Here is a 25,383-nt window from a genome sequence, read left to right as displayed (position 1 = left end):
TTAAATAGGTGAGGCTAGTTTTTAAACGTTGGGGAGAAAAAAATAAAGAACTTTCCTAAATATTAACACATACTATACAAACTATAATCATTAAATCATTTCACTTTTATGGCAAGAGTTAACAACCAGATAAATGGAACAGGCTATGTAGTCCAGAAACTGACACTAATGTATACATCTAATCAGTTAATGTGTACATATAATTGTTTAACTACATATAAAACAATTTAAATCCTTAAAAAAAAAAAACTAGACTCAAGATGAATTAGCTCCAGAGATCTGCTGTACAACATGGTACCTACAGTCAACAATAATATATTGTACTTGAAAATTTGAGAATTTGTTAAGAAGATAGATCTTATGTTAAATGTTCTTCCCACAATAAAATAAAATTTCAAATAAGTAAATTTTTTAAAACTAAGAAAAAGAAACTAGATGTCAAAATCCTAGAGCTAACTGCATACACATAAAAGATGTAAAAGCATTTTCTATAATTAGAAATTAGACCAGGATGCATGCTATCACCCTCAATATTTAACATTTTACTGCAGTACCCAATGCAGAAAGTCAAGAAAAGCAAAGAAGAGATATAAGGATTGAAAGATAAGAAAGGAGAGAGAGATTGAGAGAGATACAGAAAGAGAGAGACAAATTATTTACAGACAATAAAATGATTTGCATAGAAAATTCAAAAGAATCTAAGTAAGCTTTAGAACTTACGTGTATAAGGGAGATTCATGAAGTTAATTGATGTAAGATCAACATATAAAATCAATAATAAACCTAAAAATAGTATGGGTACATGTGACTTTCCAGATTGAAAAAATAAAATTAGATCTCTTGTGGACACTATATAGATAAATTAACTCCAGCTAGATTAGAGGCCTAAATATAATCAAAAAAATCTTACAACTAGAAAGTCTTTATGCCCTCAGGATAAGAAAGAATTTCTTAAGACACAAGTGAGCAGAAATCATGAAGGAAATATGAATATACCTAACTACATAAAAACTTTAAATTTTGCTATGACAAAACACACCACAACAAAGTTAAAAGGCAAGTACAAGCTGTGAGAAGGTATTTGAAATATGCATAACCCACACAAAGATCTGCAAATCAACAAGGAAGAGACAAACAACACAAGAGAAAACTCAGCAAAGAATATGAACAGAAAATTCACTGAACAGAAAACTCAAATGACCGAAAAATGTAAGACATTTAGACTCACTAAAAATCACTGAAATAATCAATTTAATATTTTTTAAATGATATACCATTTTACAATAATCAGACTGGCAAGAATAAAAAATAGTGATAATAAAGTCTTGGCAAAAACACACAAAAATGAGAATATTTATACATAACAAATGAGAATAAAACAGTTTTGCCTACTTAGAAAATAATACTTAAGAAAAAATATACATATAATAATTAAGTTAGACTCAAACATAAAAGTAATGATAATAAATGTATATATTAAATTAGACAGCTAGCTCACAGTCAACATGGGTGAGTAGCTTTCCAGAAGTCTTAATTCCATTTAAAGTTATTAAAAAATACTTTTAAGCATCACCCCCAAGTTTCCTTTAGTTAATTAAGATTCATTACCTCACATATTTAAATGTGAGAACATTTAAGTTCTAGCTGAGCTTAAGCATTTTATCAGAAATATTCATTTCTTTCCACAGAGAGGTTTTATATTATAACATACAAAAATGTTCTGTCCTAGACAAGGTTTAAGACAATTTTTCCTTAACCATCTTTGTAAAAGAGCAATATGGCAATAGCTGGCTATATTATAAGTGCATTGTGCCTTATTAATCTTGCAATTCCATTTCTGGGTGAAATTCTCACATAACTGCATCAGGATTGCAGATATTCAACCTTGTTAGTAGTCAAGATATAAAATTTGAAATTACTAAAATAACATGACCCTTTTTAATTCATTTTTAAAACGACAATAATCAGTGCCTGCCAGAGTAAGGATGTTTAGAAACATGTTAACTGAGCATTGTTTGCATCAAAATATCAGGATCAATGCAAAAAGTGCAACAGGAGAAGAATGAAGAAAAACGTTGAGATACAGTCATGCTAAACAGGCAGTGAAAGGGAATTATTATAATTAGACTTATATGTAGTAATATGGAATAAATCTTGAAAACATAACATTGAGCTTTAATAAGCAAGATGCAAGAGTATGACATGAATACTATGACAGTTTGCATAAATTTTTAAAACATACATTAAGCAGTACTATGCATTATTTATGGGTACATATACATGTGATAAAAATATAACACCATATTTAGAATCACACCAAATTCATGATGAGGTTGCCTCTGGAAAACGAGAAAGTTGGGAAAGGAAGAAGGGAAATATTACTGGGAAGGGGATTAAGGAGATATCAATGTCATCTGTAATTTTGTTTTTTAAAAAAATCAGAAGGAGGGCCAGCTGGTGGCCCAGGTGGTTGGAGCGCCACGCTCCTAACGCCAAGGTCACTGGTTCAATTCCCACATGGGCCAGTGAGCTGCGCCCTCTAGAGCTAAGATTGTGAACAACAGCTCTCCCTGGAGCTGGGCTGCGGTGAGCAGCCAGAGATGGGCGTGAGCTGCTGTGGGCTACTGTGTACTGCTGTGAGCAGCTGGTGGTCAGCATGAGTGGCCGGCAGCCAGCGAGAGCTACTGTGAGCAGCCGACTGATGACTGGTGACCAACTACCTCAGCGTTGGTGGGGGGGGTAGCACGGCTCATAATACCAGCATGGGCCAGGGAGCTGTGTCCTACACAACTAGACTGAGAAACAACAGCTTGAACTGGAGTGGGGGGGGGGGGGGGGGGCAGGGGGAAGAAGGGAAAAGAAAAATCAGAAGTAAAATATGAGCATTTGTTAAGTTTGGCTGACAAGTACATGAGTATTTGTTACACTATCCTTTGTACATGATTTTTTTTAATTTAATTAAACTTAATAGTAATATCTAAGAGTAGAGAATTGATAGGCTTGACTACATAAAAATATAAAGTTTATAAAAAGCAAAACCTGTCAATATAATAACTTAAAAATAAAAAGATACTATAACTAGCATAAAAGATAAAGTTTGATCTTAAGATACTATAAGTTCATGCATATATGTAATCACTGGACCAAGGAAATGAGCAAATGACACTTTCAGTCCAGAAAAAGTATTCAGCCTCATTAGTAGTCAAGATATAACAATGGAAATTAAAATAACATGACCCTTTTTAGTTCTTTTTTAAAAGACAATAATCAGTGCTGGCTTCAGTAAGTGTTTAGACACTCTCACATTTCTAGATGAAGTGTAAATTATTTCAACATTTCTAAAAAACAGTTTAGCAATTTAGGTCAAGAGTCTTAAAAATATTTATATCCTCTAACACAGTGATTCCACTTCTAGGAATCTGTTCTAAAGAAATAATCTGAAATGTATACAAAACTTAAGATACACATACGAAAAAAATATTGTGGTGTGATTTTGTAAATAGACTAAATGTCTGTAGATGAGAGGATAAGATTAATGTATATAGATACACAGATATAAATATGCAGAGGGTGCCAAAAAATGTATACACATTTTAAGAAAGGAAAACTGTACTAAAATTGTGATAACACATACCAATAACAAAAGATGAATACAAGTCACGTTTGACTCCTGCAATTACAAGAGGTACACAAGATGGTTACCATCAGCATCCAGACACTTCTGATTATGGCGAACTACTGCTTGAGCAACGTTGTTGACCAAAGTGTCCACTTGTACACATTTTTTGACACCCCCGGTAGATAGAGAGATATAGCTAGAAATGGGAGAATTAAAGTGAGATAGATAGATAGATAGATAGATAGATAGATAGATAGATAGATAGATAGGATGAATATATGTATCCATCCATCCATATGGGAGAATATTAAGAAAACTAATCATGTTTATGAGATATGTTTAATGACATGAAACAATACTTATGTTACATACCACATTGCAAGATACAAAATTATTTATTTAAAGAAGATTATTTGGAAGTTTGCCCATCAAAACAACAAAAAGGAAATACATCAAAATGTTAGCAATGGTTAGCTCTGGTTGATGAGACTAGCATTCTAAATTTTCTCTAAGTATGTATTTCTTTTATAATCAAGGAAAAAATGTTGTCACATAAGTACCACTTTTAGTTATGTAAGTAAATGTAAATGAGCAACTTAAAGAAAATCCCATCTTAATCAATTTTCATTATAAAATAAGGATTTTAGAAAGAGGGTAGAAAATCCATTGATTTACTTAAGAAACAAGGAGAATGGCCTCTGTGGAGTAACTAGAGATACAATTAATAATTCTATTCCGTTACATGTGTGCCCAGCTCTTCAGAGGCTGAGGTGCTCTGATCCTCAGAGGACAGACAGTTGACAAAGTTGGCTGGGGGACGGCTAAAGGACTGGAATTTGAGAGAGAAGTCTCCTTACATATGTTCCAATTCCCAAAGCATGAAGAAATTCCATATGCCTTTGAAATGAGGTCTCAAAACTATGCCCATTATGGAAACAAAACAAAACAAAAAAAAATTAAATTTGCTGCTGAAATAAAATGTGCCCCATCTGGCTAACATTTGGATGTTTGTTTTCTATCCACATTGCTTTAAACACACTTGACAATTCCCAGGGTAATAATTGGCAGTAGTGTCAAAACATAAATAAAACTGAAGCACCAGTTCTAGGTAGAACAAAAGGAGACCTTCTGATGCTCCCAAGGCTTAGATTTAGTGTTTTGAGTTACACTGTTAGTATAGTGCTTAAATAAATGAGGAAGTAAATAGGATTGGGCTTATTATTTACAGGCTACTAACTATTCAAATTCTTATGAGAAATTTAAGTCACGCATGTGATGTGAACAACAAGTGTTGTAGGCCAGCCTCATGGGACAGCAGAGTGAATCACAATGTTTGAGAGAGGTTAGCTGTGTTGAACCCCCCTTTCAGAGCAAGCTAGATGGGAATGGCGTAGATGGGAATTAGGTTTGGGATTTCAGAAGCTTATGTGGCGGTGGGGCCTCCTGGGCTATTTGAGGGCGCCTTAAACAAGGCAGTATCTAAGAAGCAAAGGCAAGGTAAAGAAATTAAAAAGTGTGACTAAGAGTCTATCCAAAGAAGCCAGGCCAAGGGGTAAATCCAGTGATTACCCTCAAATGCAAATCTTGATAGAAAACGGGAGGCCAAGAGCATTTAAAGGACAGATTGAAGGTGGTATGTGGGTACAGACGCAAATGTCTGGGACACTTCTTGTGGAAAGGGAGCTAGTAGGGAGAAGAGTGGACATTAATATAGAGTCCGAGTTTTTTAAAGAAAGAGGAAAATGGTTCCATGTAAAGAGAATGACATCAGCAATAACATGGAGGAAACAAAAGAGCACAGTGAAGTCATGGTACATCTGATTCTAAGTTCATTCATTCGGTTAAAAATAGTTTTGGAGAGTGCCTGCTGTATGCCAGGCGCTGTGCAGAGACCCAGCATTAGCAATCGTGCCCTGTCCTGATGGAGACAGCAATAAACAAGTGAACAAAGACACCGTTCTACCCTGATAGAGACTAAAAATATAAAATACACGAAGGAAGTGATGATGGCCGGACAGGAGCATTTGTTCAGTCGTGTCTTCTCTGAGGTGGTGTCTGATGAGTTTTCCTGGCAAAGAGAAAAAAAGAATATTTTACACAAAGGCCTAGAGATAAAAAAAAAAAAAAAAAAAAAAAAGGAAGTGTAAGAAAAGCAAGGCAAAACATTAGCATATTAGAGAATTCTCCAAATTTAAATCACGTATCCCATCAGAAAAAAAAATTTCTGAGCAAGCACCCTCAATGTTTACATTTATTTACTTATAAATTGTATACATGTATTATTATACTAATTATTTCCATTACAAAACATTCAAAAATAGAAATTTTAAAGGGTGAGATGAACGATAAAGTGAAACTTCTAATATTTTCTTCTTCCTACATCACTGTGGATGGCCATGCCCAACCAGGAGTGAACTCACTCCCCATCTACAGCACTGAAAGAAGAGAAAGGATCAGGGTCGAGCTCAGTGAACAAAAGGCAAGCTGAGTGTTCTTCCGGGGGAATTTACCCCTGGCCTTGTAAGCCATGGCAAGGAGCTTAGATTTTATTGCAGTCCTATGGGAAGTCACTGAAGAATTTTGAGCAGCAGATATTACCCAGCTTATCTTCAAAAGATCACTCAGTCTGCTGTGTGGAGACTAGATCAGAGGGGACCAAAGCAGAATCAGGGAGGCCCCGGTAGGGATAAAATAAATGACACATTCAATATAAATTTTGCAGGTAAAGGGGACATAACAAGCTTATGGGTGGCGTGTAAGGGTGATTGAGGGAGGCTTTCAAACATCTTAAGTTTAAAATGCCTGTGAGATGTTCTGGTGGAATTATCTAGCAGGCAAATGTGAAGCAGTTTGGACCAGAAATATAAATGATGACATCGACGGCACTGAGGTGATGAAAGCCTTGGGAAGATTATAGAGAGAAAAGGAACCAGTTCAGGATTGATTCAGAGAGCAGGTGAGAGACAAAAGAACCCCAGAAAGTGTAGAGATCACAGACCTTAAGATAATGTCCAAGAAAGAGAGACCTAATGGATGGCATTTGGCAGCAAGATCAAGGAAGATAAGTACAAACATTGTCCATCCATTTGGACAACTTGGAAAGAGCAGGGGTTTTTTTGTGTGTTTTTTGGTTTTTTTGTTTGTTTGTTTTAAATTAAAATTTATTGGAGTTATAACAGTTAGTAAAATTATGTAAGTTTCAAGTGTACAATTCTGTAATACATCATCTATATCTCACACTGTGTGTTCAACACCCAGAGTCAGTTCTCCTCCTTCCATCACCATATATTTGATCCATTTACTCTCATCTACCATCCTCCTCCCCTTTAACTTCTGGTAACCACTAAACTATTGTCTGTATCTGAGTTTTTGTTTCTTTATTTGTTTGTCTTGTTCCTTTGTTGCTTTCAATTTTGTATCCCACATATGAGTGAAGTCATATGGTTCTAGACTTTTCCTATCTGATCTATTTTGCTTAGTATAATAATCTCAAGATCCATCCATGTTGTTGCAAATGGCACTATTTCATCTTTTCTTATGGCAGAGTAGTATTCCATTGTGTATATATACCGCATCTTCTTTACCCAATCATCTATTGAAGGACCCTTTGGTTGTTTCCATGTCTTGGCCACTGCAAATAAAGCTGCGATGAACATTGGAGCACATATATCTTTACTTAAATGTTTTCAGATTTTTTGGGTCTATGCCCAGGAGAGGGATTGCTGCATCATATGGGAAGAGCAGTTTTGATGGAGTTCTCAGGGCAAGGTTCAAACAGGAGTAGCTGAAGAAATGCAAATGAAAGAATTAGGAAGGAGACAGAGCTTAAGCAGGCAGCTGTTATAAATCCTGAACGGGTTGGTCATGGAGGAAGTATAGAGCTGGTTTAAAAGGGAAGCCCCCATGGGGTGGCTGGTTAACTCAGTTGGTTAGAGTGTGGTGCTAATAACACCAAGGGTGCCAGTTTGATCCCTTCATGGGCCACTGTGAGCTGCACCCTCCTTAAAAATAAAAATAAATAAAAATAAAAAATAAAATGGAAACCCCCAGAGCATGTTTGTAACTTGGGGAGATGCAATAGAGAGAGAATGATACGTGGATAAGAGGAAAAGTCATTGCATGCAGACCCAGATCAAGTAATAGATTTGATGGTGGAAAGATGAGTGAGGTTTTCTTTACTTTTTTTTTTTTTTTTTTATGGGTTTTCATCTTTTTCAGTGAAATAAGAAGTGAGGCCATCAGCTGAAATTGGGATGGGGGCAGGAGGGGTGGAATGTGGGAGGTTTGAGGAAAGAGAAAGTCTGAAATGAAATTCTCAGGGAAAGGAGCCATAAGCTTACTAGAGAAATACGCAGTGCTATCAGGCAATGAGGAATAGTCATTTGGGATCTGAGATGATGGATATCAAGTAAAATGGAAACATGATTTTACCCAGCAGTGACCAGCTGTTCAGGTGCTAAGATGGGCTGTTGTTGTTGAATGGCAGTGAAGTGGTGAAAGGTTTCATGGTGAGGCAAGGGGAAGATCTGCACTTGAGAAGATAGAAGGTAAAGATGCAGACTAAAAGAATGGATTTAAAATGCTAAAGGAGAAGAGTCTACTTGTAGGAAACCCTATTTGAGAAACAGAAAGATGGCTTTTAGAGCCCAGAAAAAAACAGAGTTATTTTCTAAATGAAGAAGATGATGGATTTGTGCTGAGCTTCTCTTCACAGGAACCCTCTGCTTCTCCTCCCAGCCCCGACACATGCTCTGCTATTCCCCTTGGAAACCAGGACACAAGCTCATCCATCACACTGCTAAGGCAGACAGACAAAGGACAAGCAGAGTCAGGATAACGGTGACCACGGCCGCGTTTACACCATGCTCCGTGCGTAAGGCCTGCAATGCTGGGTAGCACGGGAGAGTATTCACTTAAGCGCGAGATGAATTTTTATCACAGCTTATGTAGTATCAGTGGACTCACACTCCTCCGCCGTAACTACGTAATAGTTCATCTGGGATTAACACGATTAACGTAAGAGGAGAGGCTCAAAGGTGAAAAGAGTCCTTGAGAACTGACAAGTCTTCTGGAGACTTTTACAAGCATGAATTTTATTGGTGACTGGGGATCACTGAGTTTGGAAGTCCAGCCAAATGCTCAACTTTGCCTCCCTAAATACTGTCTCTACCTTCATTTGGATTCATTGCTTTTCCCTTAAGAACTATACATTATAGCAATCTAGAGGGCCCCTCGTTTAAACAATTCCATACACACAACTCATTATGTTAAGTGATTGCACATGATTTTGTAAACACACTGAACCTAAGTGACAGTTCCACTAACTATTAAAAATATTAGAAAGTTATTACCCTTACACTTGGCTAATGGATAGACACATAATAGATCCCTAACCACCATCCACATACACTGTATTTATTTTGTACGTAAGCTTTGTGAAAGAAATTAGAATTGAGATAGGACATATTTTCTCAGTTTATTTAAATCTTGGTTTATCACATGTATTGTATTTCCTTCATGTTACACAAGCCAAACTGTCCTATAATGAAGCATGTCAATTTTACTACTGTAGTGAACATTCCTTCACAGTCAGACAGATGTTCTGCATCAGTCAAGGAAATTAAAAAAAAAAAAAAAAAAAAAAAAAAAAAAACCTTTAGAAAATAGTTAACGAAATAAATCTATTCCTGGGGGAACAGAGGTATGCAGTTCCTCGGAAATGTCTGTTCTAATCCAATAGTGGTTTAGGTTCTTTTCATAAATCATCAGTGCATGAGTAAAATCTTTTTCTTTTTCCCTTGATGCAGATATTGTGTGAATACTTATCTGGGCACTAAACTATTAGAATAAACAGCACCTCTTTTCAAGCAAAATGGTAATGTGGTTGTTCGAAGCCCAGTATCTAGATTTGAATCCTGGCTCTACCACTTTGCAGTTCTTTTATTGCAGTCCTCTGCCTCATCTTCTTTACCTGCAAAATGCAGAAAATACTAGTACCCACTTCACAGGGATGTTATGAGAGTTAGAAGACATAATATAAGTAAAATCCTTGGAGCAGTGACTGGCACATTCGTGAGAGTTCAATAAAGGTAATTAGTATTATTTTATTGCAATTCAGCTGCAAGACACCCCCAAACAAGATGAATGACAAAGGTTCGATCTCTGGAGATTGAGCTTTATTTTCAAAAATAGCCCAAAAATGTCTCCAGGCCCAGGTCTATTACAAAAGGAGACTATTCCAACTGAATAATAGTTTTCCAAGTGAAAAGCTGGGTTTCACTAAAGTCATGAAAGTTTTTCTGGTGTCTCGTGGATGCACTCTAAAAACAATTCCAAAAGAGACTTATAAAAATGTTTGGAGCAGAGGCGGTGTCACTAAAATGTGAGTAGTCATTCAAGTTTAACACTCATTTTAAAATATAAATTCTGGGTTTTTAATCTAAAAAATCATAGCAATTTAAATATCTCAATACTAGACATATCAAAAAAGAGAACAGTGATGCTATTTGCTTTCATTTTTAAGATCCTGAAAGTTGCATGTTGATTGGCCAATTTTGAATTCCAAGGACACATTACCCTCTTCTCCTTAGGGGTTACAGACTATGGAGTGATCTTTACTTCTTTGAATTCAATAAACAAGCATTTGCTAGAGTCTAATTATGTTCAATATATTTTTTCATTTTAAAATATTTTCAGTATAATCAGTTGATGCCTCATTCAAGGGTCTGGAAATTCCTTCTACAGTCACCCTTGTAGCCAACCCAAATAACTGATGCTGAATGTACGCCCCCTCTTCATGATCTTTCACCAGCGCTAAAGGGAAGCATGAGAACACCCCCCACTCTAGTGCTGGTCTCACTGAGTAGCTCCCAGACCTTAGTGCATGCAGCAGTCCCTGGAAAGCTTGTTTAAATGCAAGTTTCGGGGACTTCTGCTGATCTTGCAAATGGTACTCACTGGGGTGAGCCTGGAACTTTGCATCTTTGATAAGTGATCCACGTGATTCTGAAGCAAGAGGTGTCACAGACTCCTTTTATAGCAACACCAGAAGAGAGGCAAAAGCAGCTAGAATCCAGTTAGTTGACTTGGCTTTCGTCACATCTCCACCACTGACTGCTCTGGGCATCTGAGAAGTCGGTTGAGCTCACTGTAGCTCAATTTCTTCATCTGTAAACTAGGAACTAATCTACCAGCCTCATAGGGTTGCTAGGAGAGGGAAATGAGACGATACATTTAGTTAAACACCCAGCAGAGTACCTGGCACAGAGTAAGTGTCCCAAACAGCACCTTTAAAACCATTACTTCATAAATTTTGAGGTCATGGTTAAATCACCTGTTTAGTTTTCTTTTTTCTGGATTTGTAACCATTTAGATACCTTTATGGGTCTGTTCTGAATTTTTTCCATTTTCATCTCCTTTCTAGGAACTGAATACTATGGTTTGTGTCTGATCAGGGCCCAGGTAGCTCATTAAAATCCTATGTGTATGTCTAATTATTCCCTAAATGGGCACAACTCGTTGGACCTTTTAATTTCGGCATCTCATTAGAGTGCTCCATTTGCCCACCTTGTTATTTCCTATCGTTTTACCAACGCCCCTTTCTTCCTGCTCCTCCTTTCAGTCTTGACATCATCGTATGCCCATTTCTTTATTCATAGTATTAAACCTTTCCTTTTATGCTTGTTGTCAGTATTCCCTCCTTTCTGCACAGCTCATTACATCCCTCCATCTGTGAATCTCATTATGCCATTCCATTTTTATCTCATTACACCCTCATCATGCACATATGATTAGCTCCTCCATTCATGCATAGCACTGCTTTCTTTCTCTCTGCTTCTTATCACAACCTGCCCTTTCCACCCTCCTCATTTAATGCTTCCATTTATAAATCATATTACATCCCCCCTAAATGCTTTTATCATTACACCCATCTATTTATGCATCTCATTACACCATTATCCATGCACATTTCTGTGTGCATTTCTATTTGTACATCTCATTATGGCCCCATCAAACATGCACATGTCATTATTCCCCTTTCAAATGTTCACGTTGCCTTACATCCTGCTATGTTTGCATCTCATTACATCCAATATTCCTGGGTTTAACAACAAACTAACAAAAACAGACAGATAAGTGTGTTACTTGCTTTTAGAAAATGAAATCTCTTTCTCAGGCACCTAATATCACTATTTCTTAAACAAGTCATTCATTTCAGAAAGATTTATATATATTTATCTGGCTAAGAGACCAAAAAAAAAAAGCACCATATATATATTTATATGCGTAAAAAGGAGCTTCTTATTTTGCTTTGTTCAAATCATCATTATCACTACTTTATATTATTTCTCTACAGTTAGTGTAATTATCCATTGATTTGCAGCAAAAACTCTCTAGAGGAGAGAGCTTAGGGATCACTGTCATTTTACAGATTGAGGAGTTCCTTGAAAGCACTGAGAAATTAAGATATTCCCCAAGAACTGCTAGTGAGTGGCAGTGGTGAGAGCAAACTCAGATCTTCCGGCTCTGAAACCTACCCTCTTTACACCATAGCAGTCTGCAGGAAAAAATGTCTTATTTCTAAGTGTTACTTCTGTCATTTAACCCATTCTGTAATACTTCTCTACAATGGAACTTGGTGTCAGCATGCTTTAGGTAAAAGAAAACCCTAGGACATATTTCAAACACGTTGCATGTCATGCTTAGCTCTTTGTGTCCCAGTTTGAAGAGCTAGATTAAAAGAGGCCTTAATATGGAGGAACCCCCAACAGGAATAAGTGCAAAAATCAGGAGAAAAGACATGGTCCTTTAATGACCTTCACCTCAAGGCTATTCACACAGGCAAAATTAAGGAACTCTTCTACAAGGGACGTGAGGGGTACCAAGGAAGGCCCCCTCCCACATACAGAACCTTTCTTCCTCACAGGTGTTAACCCCTGCCAGTCTCTTTGCTTCAATGAACTGTGTTCTCTGCCTCACTTTTACTTTTTATTCAATTATGGAATATTCCATAAATTCAGAAAAGTGCAGAAAAATGATACCCATTCCCACTACAAGATAAGAGATATTTACATTTCTTCCATATTTACTTCAAATAGTTCCCTTCACAAAAGGCAAACTGTTGCAAATAGTTTTCAAAGTTCATGTTTATTATTTCCATGAATGTTTTTGTACTGTTGTTTTAAAATTTTACATCTTACCATATTTTATGTATCTTTTGCAATATGCTTTCTGTGCTTAACATTATCTTTTTAAAATGTATCTGTTCATATATGTAGAGTTAGTGCATTCATTTTAGCATCTATAAAATTTTCCATTGTGTTAACAGACCATAGTTCACTTCATCCATTTTCTACTGGGCGGTAGTTGAACTTATTGCATCTCCCTTAATCACTATTACTTCACCAATTCTTAGTGCTGTGATATACTGTTGAATGACTAAGTAGAGACATTTGAAATTCCCACATCATGGAAGCTATGTAGGCCTTCTCCCTTAGTCTATGGTAGAGTCAGTTTGATTCCTTTTGTAACTGCTCCAAGTAGTAAAAACATCAACAAAATAATAGTTCTTAAGGTAAAACTAGACCCTGGCCAAATGTGGGTATGCACTAGTGTATTAAAATAATTGTACCTAAAAAGGGTGGTCTGGTTCCCAGAACCTGTAATGCTTCTCATAACAGCAAATGGCAATAAAGACGGAGAAAAATACAATGCTTTCTACAGAAGTGTGGCTGATTTTTCCCATGGTTTAAGAAACAACAGTTTAAGAAGCCATTGGAGACTGTTGCAAGCCCCTCATGCAGTCAGACCAGTATGTCTGCAGTCACCAAAAGGATGGCCTGTTTCAGACATGGGAAAAGATTGTCGGATGGTAATTCTTGCAGAGCCTAGAAAGGCCTCCCATTGTAACATGGAAAGGAATTCTTCATGCTGTGTGGAGACAGGGCTTGGGATTGAGGGGAGGAATATAAATTGGACAGCCATTTTGGAAAGCAATTTATCAGAACCTGATGAAGTTAGGGATATGCATGGTTAGTAAAATTACATAGATTTCAAGTCTACAGTTCTATAATACATCATCTATATATCGCGTTGTCTTATGTAAACAAGGTTTCTGAAGCAGAGCAGATTATTATTTACAGCAAATAACCTCACTGGTTTTCTTTGCCTCAGTTGCCTAGGGCAACACGATGAGAACCAGATATCATCCTATACATAGTAGGGTCTGTATTGTATTTAGGGAACACTGAAAATATGAATCTGGACATTTAAATAGGGGAGGGACAGCTGCTCCCACTCATCTTGAAAAAAGGGGAGAAAAATCTTTTCTCCTTGGGAAAGATTCTGGTTTCCTACTTTTACCCTTTGGTATAAAATAAATCTCTTTAGCGGGAGAATAAGACTAGCGTCAACAGCTTGACAACCCAGGGATGTCTCCAAATCTTGGGTCTCATCCCATCTTGAAAAGTAAATACATACTTCTGGGAAGATAAATCTCTCTAGATGATTTCTTACTTTCTAATCAGTCATAAATTAACTTCTAATCCTTCTTCTTTTAGCCCAGTCCCAAGTTTCAGTAAAATTTGCTCAGAAAACCCAAACTGTACAGAAACATAAAAATAGTTCATCTACAGTCTTACCTATACCTATGATCCAACAATTCCACTCCTGAATGATTATCCCCCCAAAATTCTTGTTCACGTCCACAAGGGGACATGTATGAGGATATTCATTGTTGCATGGTTCATGTAAGTGCAAAGATGGAGGCACCCTGGGTGTCTATCCCTCGAGCAATGGTTAGATAAAATGTGTCAGGTGGTGGATGCACACTGTGGAATCACATTTCAGCAGTAGATGCAACAAACTAAATACATACGCCACACCATGTAGAGATCTTCAGTGAAGAAGAAATAGAAGCAAGAAATAGAATGTGGTCTATGGCATAACATCATTTGTGAAAATGAAAAATACACTGCACATTGCTACATGTTTTTCAAGATATGTATCTGTTCAAAGACATTTATCAAACTCAAAAGAATGAGAACTTCCATAAAGGGAAGGTGAAAGGAGAAGTCTGGGAATGAACATGGTATCCGCGATAAAGGGGGAAAAAAGAGAGGGACTTTGCCCCCAACAAAATGACCTGTGTAGCTGAGGAGTGTGGCTATCGCACTAACTGATTTCCAAAGGAAGAAAAAGGAAGTCCCTCCCATGAGCTCTTTCTACATCAGTAACCTCTGCGGTCTAGTTCTCGTACCGCATAGTATGACTTGTCCGTAGTTGTTCTACACACTCAATGCATGGTGGCTCAATGCAGGTGGCAACCATCGATTAAGAAAGAGAGGAATCACTGCAATTCTTTGCTTCCTAACGTGAATGCTGGCTTTCTTTGCCAAGTTCTGGTGATTACATTTTACTGCTGTCACCACTGTGGAAACGTCAAAGTTTTCTTGACAGTTTGAATATTGGCAATCTTTTGTTCTTGCTTCTATTCTGATAAAAAAAAATACTTTGTTGGTTTTAATGGGCTGAAAATCTTTTAATTAGATTCATAAAGAAATTAATTGTGGGTTTATCATACATTTATGAAGCTTCGCTCAATTTGCCACTTTTATTTTCTACTCAATCCATATGCTTATATTAGTTTTTCCATAAACTTGTTTATTTAAACTCTTGTCATGTTTATTGCCAGCATTCTGTAATCAGATTATTTCTTCATGATCCTTACATGAGTGTGAAAATTTGACGTTTTTGAACCAATTCAAATATTATATCATAGCTATTGGTTCTTAAATAAAAGAATTCTTCAGAACTTCTCTGTGAAGTGAATCAAACAAAGACGAGTGCTTTGTTCCAGCCACGCAGAGCCAGACTAGTCAGAATTGCCACGACTTGCCAAGAAGCATTACGTTCTTCCCAACACACTGGGACTCAAAGGATAGGAAGAGAGTTGAGTCTATTTTATGACGTGTAGTGACAGGAAGACGCTTCCACAGTGACCACATATATTCATGTGAACTTAGACTTCTCTTATTAATTTGGGATAGACAAAGAAGAGACAGAGCAATACAGTGTGTGTGTGATATTCATGTCGAATACCGATACACACTATGAGTTCTTTCAGACCAGCACCCTGCCGCCTCTGCATAGAGTCTGTCTCCCACGTGTTGCCCACCTCCCTCCCACACATCCCAGCCTTCTGCCAAGTTTCAAAGAACGCCCAACAAGTTCAGCTTTCACACTTCATCTCTCCCTTCCATATTGCACAATTTGGAATAATAACATCTCTGATTTCAAAAACGGAATTTTTGCTCTTGCAATCAATTTATATATTTTGTCATATGAAATCTATTGTGGAAAAATATGAACATATGCCCATGAGGATTGATAAATTCCTCAAATACCAATTAATGGAGACAGATCAGCCATCCCACATCTGTTCCCAAGGGTAGGGTTAATCCCTCACTGGGTAAAAGTTCCTTAGCAAGAAGACTGGTTTCTATATTATTTTGTAGCTTCAGAAAATACTTACTATAGCACTTTGCTTGACGTGCCAGTCCGTGCGCATCAGAATAACTTGGGGAGTTTGTTTAGAAATGCAGATTTCCAAGCAAGGACACAGATTTATAGGGTTAGGCTCTCATGAGTAGAACCTGTATCTGATGTTTATAACAAGTTTCCCCAGGGTTCCTGATGCCAGCTAACAACTGGTGATCTGGAAAAGCTGAGTCTTGAAAACATGCGGTCAACATGCTATATTCAGGCAAACATTCTTCTTCAATTACTAACCTTCTATTCTAAAAATATGTTTTATAAAATTAAGTAAAATGAATTCCTATAATACACATAGAGATGTGGGTATATATTTTTAAAAATAAACATGTCCTGAAAGGGCTTTATGGTCATAGTTGAATAGACATGAAAATTGGAAACCCTAATTGGTACTGTTGATGTATATTAGAGATAAAAATCTATGTGTCTCAATCAGTAAAAATTTATAAAAATTCACTGAACGTCTACTATAGGCAAAGTGCTATTGTAAGTATTTTCTGAAGCTACAAAATAACATAGAAATCAGTCTTCTTGCTAAGGAACTTTAATCCAGTTGAGGGCTAAAAGAGTCACACCAGAAGAAGAAGAATAACAATCACAACCAAACTCAAACAAAGGTATGTCCCCATTTTCCTCTGTGAGGGCTACTATGAGCCCATTGAATTACCTTCTCACTTCCTTGGAATACAGGATTGTGTCTCCTTCATCTTGGTTCCTGACACTAGATGCTATAAAGACTCAGTGCTATGAATTGAAATCAGTGGCAATATATTTCAGAAATTGAAATAAAATAAAAATTTAGTTATGGCGTAAATATTCTTTAGTCTCTTTTTCTAGTGTATTCACTCAACATTCAGTGTTTCTTCTAAGACACCATGCCTACACAATGTAGGACAGTATAAATAATATAAAGATGAACAGTATAAACATAAATCATTAATTTTCTTCCCTCCATAAGTTTATTTCACACACTGAATGCCATATAGTTAGAATAGATGTACTAGAAATAGCTATAAGGACATGAAGCCTTACTATTACGTGAAAATATTGGGGATCATTAAAAACAACTCTCATTTACGTTTTCTAAAAGCGCACTTGAAGTATGTGCCTAGAGTTAATCCTATTAACCATAGGCATACAGAGCACATGAGGCAATCCTATGTTTTGTATCTGTGCAAAAATAGCTTTAGAAGAGGATTTAAGTATGCCAGAACCCAAAGTTCTTCCAGATGTACGCTTTCACTGATTTCTGGAAAATTGCTTCCCAGTACCCGCTCACAGTACACAGACCACATTATAACATCCAGAGGCCACTTTGCACTTTATGGAATCCATAGCGTTGACTCATGCTGTCATTGTCATCAAAATAATGTTGTAAATATTCTCTCATCTTTCCGTGCTGCCTGGCTTATTTTTCCCCTAAGAGGCTTCACATGGGACTTTTTATGTAGTTTTCCAAATTCCGCCTTCCATTAATGATTTTTTTTTTTAAAACTGGAGTAACACTCATTTAATCAGCTGGTTTGAAAGCATCATTTTCCCTCCAGGGGCTTTTATCCCTTTTGAATTAGATGGTGTTTATCAGAAAAATCCTTCTTAGTATATGCTTTCAATGATTATATATTTTTTCTTTAAATCAACAGAAATAATTTGGACTTCAATATTCTTCGGGTTTTATTCAGGCCTGGTTTGGAGTGTACATGGACAAATGTGACCTTCTAAGCAGAACCATTATTTTCATTGAGAATTAGCCAACAGGGTGACCGTCCCTCCTTCTTCATGGCATAGTCTCAGTATTGGTTCTTAATGCCGCCATAACAAATTACCACGAATCTCGCCGCTTAAAGCAACACATATGTGTTATCTCAGTTTCCTGGGGTCAGGGGTCTGCTTGGATCTTAAATATTTACTTAGCTGGGTCTTCTGCTCAGGTCTCACAAGGCTGCAATCAAGATATTGGCTGGGCTGTGTTCTTACTGGGAGGTTTGAATGAGGAGGGTTGACTTCCAGACTCACTCAGGTTATTGGCAGAAATCATTTATTTGGGTTTGTAAGACTTAAGGCCTAGATCTCCTACTGGTTGGTGGTCGATGGCTGCCTTTAGGTCCTAGAGGCCACCCACAGTTCCCTGCCTTGTGACCCTCTCCGGCAGTTCACAACATGGCAGCTTGCTCCTTCAAAGGCAACGGGAGAGTCTCCCTATGCATTTAACAAGACAGGTCCTGTGTGTGTGTGTGTGTGTGTGTGTGTGTGTGTGTGTGTGTGTGTGTGGTGTGTGTGTGTATACCTAATAACATAATCATGGGATTGATATCCTATCACTTTTGCCATATTCTTGGTTAGAAGCAAGTCACAGATCCCTCCCACACTTAAGGGGAGAGCATGCAAAGGATGAACACCAGGCAATGGGAATTATGGGGGGATTGCCCTAGGGTCTGTCCACTACAGTCCCATTGAACTGAAAATACTCAAGGCGTGACTCTACATAGGTATGAAGGATTGTAATTACTCTTCGGGAGTCCAGTTGTCTGGAAGGAAGTTGGTAATTCTCTAAACAAGTCAATCTTTGTTCTGTCTCAAAAAGTAGAAGCCATGTAACAATTATTGGGCAAGGCCTGGGGAAGCTGCAGAACCCAGGAGGGTAAAGAGGATAAACAGGAAAGAAAATAATGTCCTCTAGCACATTAAGAGGTCAAAGATTGCAAAAATTTCGGTACCACGAGTTGTTGATTTGTGTTCACTTGTGTTGTGATTTGTTTTGCTTTGATTTTCCACCGATTCTTAGAACTCTATGTGTCTCATCAGCCTCTCTGTTCCAGTTGGCTGTTATTGCCAACTTCAGTAATTCACAGCGCTTACGTCTGTCATAGCCACTCAGTTTCCTGTGCGTGACACCTAAATCCTCTGCAGAAGGAAGTCTGCTTTTGACTTCAGAACCTGAACACTGGGATGGAGCTTGCCATCTGTCCTAAACTTTTTAAGTAACTTTTTACCAAGACAAATGTGGATTCTAGGCAAAAACCTGGCACATTTCTGGACTCAGAACAGGAAAAATAAAGTAACCCTTAAGTACTAATTTAAGTACTTTGTTTGCTAACAGTGATTGGGGTGAATAAGAAATTAATCCTTAATTGTGTGGGAAATCAGGGAGATATCTGCATGCGACTGGCCAAGGGCAGACTTCAGAGATGCAGCCGTTTTGAAACTAATATTTATGAACATCTGCTTTTCCCCCATAAATTTTAATATGGATTTCATTCTTTGAAACCTACGAAACTCCCAGGTGCTTCTTCAGTCTTTATCTTGGGAACACACTTCTTTAAAATGTATTTTGAAGTCTCCTTTTTTTCTCACTGAACGCATTTGAAATCGCTTTTGTTGAAACAATATTGTGTACATACAGTGCCTGTTGGAATGCCTAAAGTATGGTATTAAATGTTAGCCACTCAAAATACTGTATTCAACATCCAGAGCCTCCAAAATGTCCAATCCAAGCACATGAACCGTAATAGTCTAGCTAAAGGATCTTTGAAAAGTATTGATTTCTAGTTCCGGTGTATGCCTTTCAGTATTCCACACGTATTTATTTAATGCTTACTTATGTGACAAGTACTTTTAGATGCTGAGGTGGCAACAGCCAATACAACAGACAAAACCCCTGCCCTCATTGCATTTATGTCCCAGTGAATGTAAATGTTTTCTAAGAATTCCCTTAAAATTCTCATAATACCATTCATATAGTTCATCGGTAAACTTTGCCCTGGAACTGCAAACCAGTGAAGTTAATCCATTCCTGATGTTGGACTAGACACTGCAGATATAATTGTAAACAGGGCAGATATGTGACTGCCCTCGAGAAACTTAGACTGTAGCATAGTTCTCACCTCTGTCGAGAAATGTAGACCTAGAAAACCAGAACTTTGGGGTAGACTGTGGCTAGCCACTTGACCATTCTCTATTTTAAACCCACCATAAACACTGCAAACTCTGCCTCCATCCCTTGGCTCTTGGACATACTAGGAACTATTAGTATGGAGAGGAGATAAGAGTGTGTGAGCCAGAGGAAAGGAAATAAAATCACCAAGCAACAGAGGACAAACACATAAGTCGGCTGAGCACATACAAGGCTAGCAAGGACATTAAATGCCTCTTAGGAAAGCAACTTTTCAGAGTGCAGTTCTGGCCACCCTGTAGGGGCGGATACAAGTCATTTACATAATAGCAAAGCCTCAAAAGGACAGTTGAGCTATTTAATTTGGTTAGGCTAATAGTTTTCCATCCATTTGCAGTGTAATGGAAACTCTCTCCTACCTCTTAAATAGGAACGCATTGGCAAGGTGCCACAGGGCACGTAAAATATGGGCAGTCTTCTTCGAGTATCAATTCTACTCAACCATTTGGAGGGGACAAAGTTAATTAATTTACTGATAAGTAACTTAAGACATTATTTTCCATTAAAACCAATATAGCCATATTATGGAAAAGAATGCAAAAATCTGCATGCACTTTTAAGATAAAGCATACAACTAAAACAATGCTAGAGCCAAGGGCTAAAGGATTAAGCCCTCCCCCATATTTTCCATCAGCCCCCTGCAAAACCAATGGAATAAAAATGATTTCTTTGATATGGATAATTCATTCTCAATTTTATGTAAAGGGTACATAAAAGACTAATCCCCCAGTAGCATTCCTTTCAACCACACTGTCACTTGGATATCCCTTCTTTTTAGAGATTCTGGAGCTGCCACTGGATTTAAGAAAATTCTGGGCCACTTCAGGCTCTGACCTCTCACTCTCCCCTGGGGCCCCCACCACCCAGCCCTGGGGCCCCGTGCCCCTTGCCCTCTGCATTAAGGAGCACTCCCTTGGAAGAGCTGAGATGGTGCTCTTTTCCACTGTGGGGCAAGAGAAGTCTTCTCAACGCTCCCTCCTTATCCTTTGCACTGAGATTGAGCACTGGCCGTCCGGCTTCCACACACCCCCTTCCCAGTCCCAGAATGCTATGCGGCGGGTAGATCAGCTTATGCTCCTTGTGCTTTGTGTTCCTCAAACAGGATCTGGACCAGGTACAGCTCCATCTGGAAGAAGTGAGGTTCTTTGACGTGTTTGGCTTCAGTGAAGCGGCAGGAGCATGGCAATGCTTCATGTGCAACAACCCTGAAAAAGCAACCGGTGAGAGGCCCCAGCCCTTGCTGCTGGGAATCGTGTGCCCCTGGGATTAACAGCGGTCTGTGAGCCCCGCTGGTGTAGGTGGCCTTCTTTTTGCATAAACATCCTCAGTTGGATAATAGTAATTCACAGAAGTGTGCCTGATTGCCTCTGCTTCATGCTAAGAAAGGTATCTCATCAAAGTGGGAATGACAACACGAAAAGATGTTGAAAGCAAGAGAAACATAAACCAGGACTGAGCAAGAGAAACAAAACCTTACATACACAGGGCGGCCAAGAAAGCAGTACTGGCCATTTTGCCCTGGAACCTTCCTTCATTTCAACCCTAATGACCCTGAGGGTTAGAAAAAAAGAAGCCTTCTGTCCAAAGCCTCAAAGAAATGAGACGGCTCTTAATGAATGAATGAGCACAGACGTCATGTCAGCTCCTAGGCGTCCCTTATGCTTTCTGATCGAATCGTGTAAAATGTGAACTACTTAAAGAGTAAGGAATTATTTGAAGAATAACTTCATAGCTGGTTAGTCACTCTTCCCCCCTCCTTTCTGCTGTCCCAGGAATTTGGTCGGCTGATGTTACCTAAGAATAATAATCGTTAGTGAATATGAGCCAAGCTCTGGGCTAAACGTGTCAGCTAGCTCACCTAACCTGTACAATCATCGTATGAGGTTAGTCCTAACATTATCTCCATTTCTATTGATGGGGAAACTAAGGCACAGAAAGATTTGGTAACTGCCCGAAGTCACACAGGTTATAAGTTAACAGTGGCAGAACTGGCACCCAATCTGCCTCCAGAGCCCATGCCCTTAACCATTTCACCCTTCTGCCTCCTAGTTACACTGGCCCCAATCTGACCAGTGGCAATTGGTTGGTAACAAACTTGTGTTCAGAAAGTTACACTGTCCCTGAACACAGAATATGTCATCGGTGATTTGCCCTTGGAGAGGACATAGAGTTCTTAACATCGGCACTGCTCAGAAACCGCAGTTTAGAACAAAAGAGCAGTGTTAAAACACTGTCAAGGACAAAGCCACTTTGTAGACGAGCCATCCTCTGGAGAGCCATTGATGATACCACCTACCCATGCCTTTAATTTTAAGATTTTGTGCATCTTAGAGATTACCTACTGTGGCAAGTCTATCCTCTTGCTAACTAGCAACAAGTTGAGGCTGAATAGAAAAAAAAAATGTGTTTATTTGGCCAGATGTAGATGTGAGGGGCTCGCGGGGAGGCACCAATGAAAATGTACTACCCCACGGGAAAGGTATGGATGGAAGAAGCTGGCAGTTAGGGACGCAGCCTTTGTGAAACACAGCTTGTTGGCTCTTACAGAGTCAGGACTGAGCTGATGCCAATTTTTTTTAAAGTTAATTCGACCAAATAAGGAATTGGGGAATTGAATGTCTCCATTATAAAACTTCCTCATTTCACCTGTGAAAAAGGCCGAGCATAAAAGTAACTTTGAGAGCATGGTGAAGTAAGGTGCTTACCTTAGGTGGCTCTGAGAGGCCCTGCAGATTTTTCATTCCAAGTAAGCCGAGTCCTTAGTTCAATAAACAGTTCATCATATCTGGCCAAGGGAGGCCTCGGGAAAGGAGCTGGAAGTTAAAAACACAAAGTGTTCCTTTAATATATGTTTTCTCAAATTCACTGCCATGCACTTAAAACGAACATTTTGCCCATTCACTCTTCCTCATTTGTGTTTCTCACAGTTAAATATAGACTGAGAACATATAGCAATAAAAATTCAAACAAGGCCAAATATTTTATAGCAGAACATATTGAATCAAAATGTTTGGCCCTGAAAACTTCAGTGTGCTTGGATTGCTTTGCTCATTTCCTTTTACTACATGAAAGATGGTTTGAGTCTGAGAGAAATCCTATTTTAAACTAGAATTTTCACCAAAAACTCTTGACTCCCTAAAAACTTTACATAGGTTGTTGATCTCATCTTCTTGTTTTTATATAAGCACATAAACTATGTATTTAATCTAATTGAAAGTTCTACCATCTGACTGGAACATACATTATTCATAGAGATAATATTTGCATTCATACTCTGCTTAAATTGTTAAGTTTAGAGACAATCAAGACATAAGAATAAATATTTTGTTATTTGGTTATTCACAGCTAACATAATACTTACATCTCATTTTTCACGTATGTGATGCACGTTGGTTGAGTTGGTTGAATGTCTTCTACAGAATGAGCCTTGGATAATGAATAAGATACAATATCTCTGCTCTAAAAGGATTCATAATCCAGTTAGGCCAGAAGGCATATATGGAAAAATCTAGCATACTTCCTTGTATATTTTTAGCATGCAATAAATACTCGTTGAGTGAGTGAAAGGAAGAAAGACAGAAAGAAAGTATATTTAGAAATGGCAAAGCCAAAACCTTGAATATTAAAATATGATGTTTTAAGTTTGTGGTTATGTGTTACCCATATCAAATACATCACTATTCCACAGCCGGTGCATTTGAGTCTGGTAAATGGAGGTTGGTGCTTGTTTCCTCCTTGAGAGAAGTGACCACATATAAAACAAAGGGTTCACTTCCCTCCTGTCTTAGGGCCTGACATTCTGTGCCCAAGTCCTGTTACTGTTCTGGGTTTCATCAGTGTCCCCACAGGGTGCAGATGTCCTGTCAGCCTCAGGGAGGAGAGGCCTAAAAAGTAGGATTGGAGTCTAGGACAAAAGGCTGAAGAAACTGGATTTGGGTTTGTTTGTTTTTTTAAGTTACAGACAGATAATACAGTAATTGTTGTCAAGTATTCATTATTCTGGTATTTTTATTAAAAATTCCAACATTTCTGTAAGTGAGGAACAAAACATGAGGTGACTAGAAAACTTCAATTGGATATCAGAAAAGATATCCTGAAATACAAATGCTTCTCAACAGTGTGTAGACTAAACTATGGGACTCCAAAAATTGACAGCAAATCAGCTGGTTTACATGGTCACCTTAAGTACATTCCCCTCTTCAAGTAAAAGTTTCATCACCCCACAATTCCACCATCAACACACAGAAATCACAGTAGTTTAAGATCTGGTATTTAATAAAATATTTTTTTTATTCAATTAGGTACAGATAAAGTCAGAGGAAACCAAATGCTAGAAGAGTGTAAACGTCCTGAAAAGATTATAATTGTTTGCATTTATAATGCTATGTCCTAAACTTTACATGCTCTTTTCTTATTTTCTCATCATTTTTTACTCCATTTTACAGATAAGGATATTGAAACACAGAGAGGTTAAGTAATTTTCCCAAAGTCACAGAGCTACTACGCAGTAGAACTAGGGTTTTAATCCAGGTTAATTCTTGAACCTAAAATTTCAGTCTCTAGGGGAAATCCAAGTTGAGGACATGGAATATTGGAAATTCCAAGAACAATTATGCCATTTTCTTATAACATATTAAAAAGACCAAAGAGTGATCTACCTCCCCAATGATTTAGTCTATTTAACAAACAGCAGGCACATTGTACAATAATGTTTGGGAAATGATTACATGTGGGAAATGGTTACAGTAGAAGCTATGTCCAGACCCTCCAATCGCTGATTCAGTTTCTGATAATCATTTTATAAAAGTACAGAGTAGATTAGAAAATCACTGAAATAACTCAAGAATCCTGGGAGACTTGCCTGATGGTGTTTATTGCCAAGCCCATTACTCCACAGGAATGGGGGAATCGAGATTGAGCAAGTAGATTTAACAGAACTTATTTCTGGAAAACCAAGCAAATCCCTTTTATCGGTCACCCTCGTGTCTTGGAATTGCTAGTTCATGTTAACAGTAAGCGTTAGTCAGCTGGGCCCTCCTGGAGCACATCTGGCTTTCTATTCAGTAACATTCTTTAAAGGACGAGGGAGAAGTAGGTCACGAGTTTCACTCTTGTTTCTTGAGACACATGGGATGCCTTTGTTCTTACACTCTACAAAAAACAACTTAGAGAAAGTTCGGTTTTGGCACTTGTGTCTTTGTCTTAGTCATTAGCTATTTAGATATTGAATGTGATTGTCAGTAGGAGGTGTCCTTAGGTT

The 25,383-nt window shown here is 38.0% G+C and overlaps 1 protein-coding gene and 1 long non-coding RNA gene across 7 annotated transcripts in view; one reads left to right on the top strand and one right to left on the bottom strand.

The window, feature by feature from the left end:
- Nucleotides 1-25,383, top strand: part of VEPH1 (ventricular zone expressed PH domain containing 1) — a 208,538-nt gene that overhangs the window by 167,705 nt on the left and 15,450 nt on the right. For all 6 annotated transcript variants that reach the window (XM_088793803.1, XM_074326922.2, XM_019732040.3 and 3 more), the window contains one exon: nucleotides 21,226-21,343. In XM_088793803.1, coding sequence (XP_088649929.1) covers nucleotides 21,226-21,343 — 118 coding nt within the window. The remainder of the gene's footprint in view (nucleotides 1-21,225; nucleotides 21,344-25,383) is intronic.
- On the bottom strand, nucleotides 1,310-23,845 carry LOC148754749 (uncharacterized). Its single transcript, XR_016019577.1, has 3 exons — nucleotides 23,485-23,845; nucleotides 22,829-22,936; nucleotides 1,310-5,687 (listed from the first exon to the last, which is right to left on the bottom strand). It is a non-coding gene; the product is annotated as an uncharacterized LOC148754749 (long non-coding RNA).

This window comes from Rhinolophus sinicus, chromosome 17 (genome assembly GCF_057876585.1).
Source record: "Rhinolophus sinicus isolate RSI-liver-muscle chromosome 17, RSI-T2T, whole genome shotgun sequence".
In the NCBI taxonomy this organism is placed as follows: Eukaryota; Metazoa; Chordata; class Mammalia; order Chiroptera; family Rhinolophidae; genus Rhinolophus; species Rhinolophus sinicus.
The sequence above is the reverse complement of the archived record's forward strand: the minus strand, read 5'-3'. Positions and strand labels throughout refer to the sequence as shown.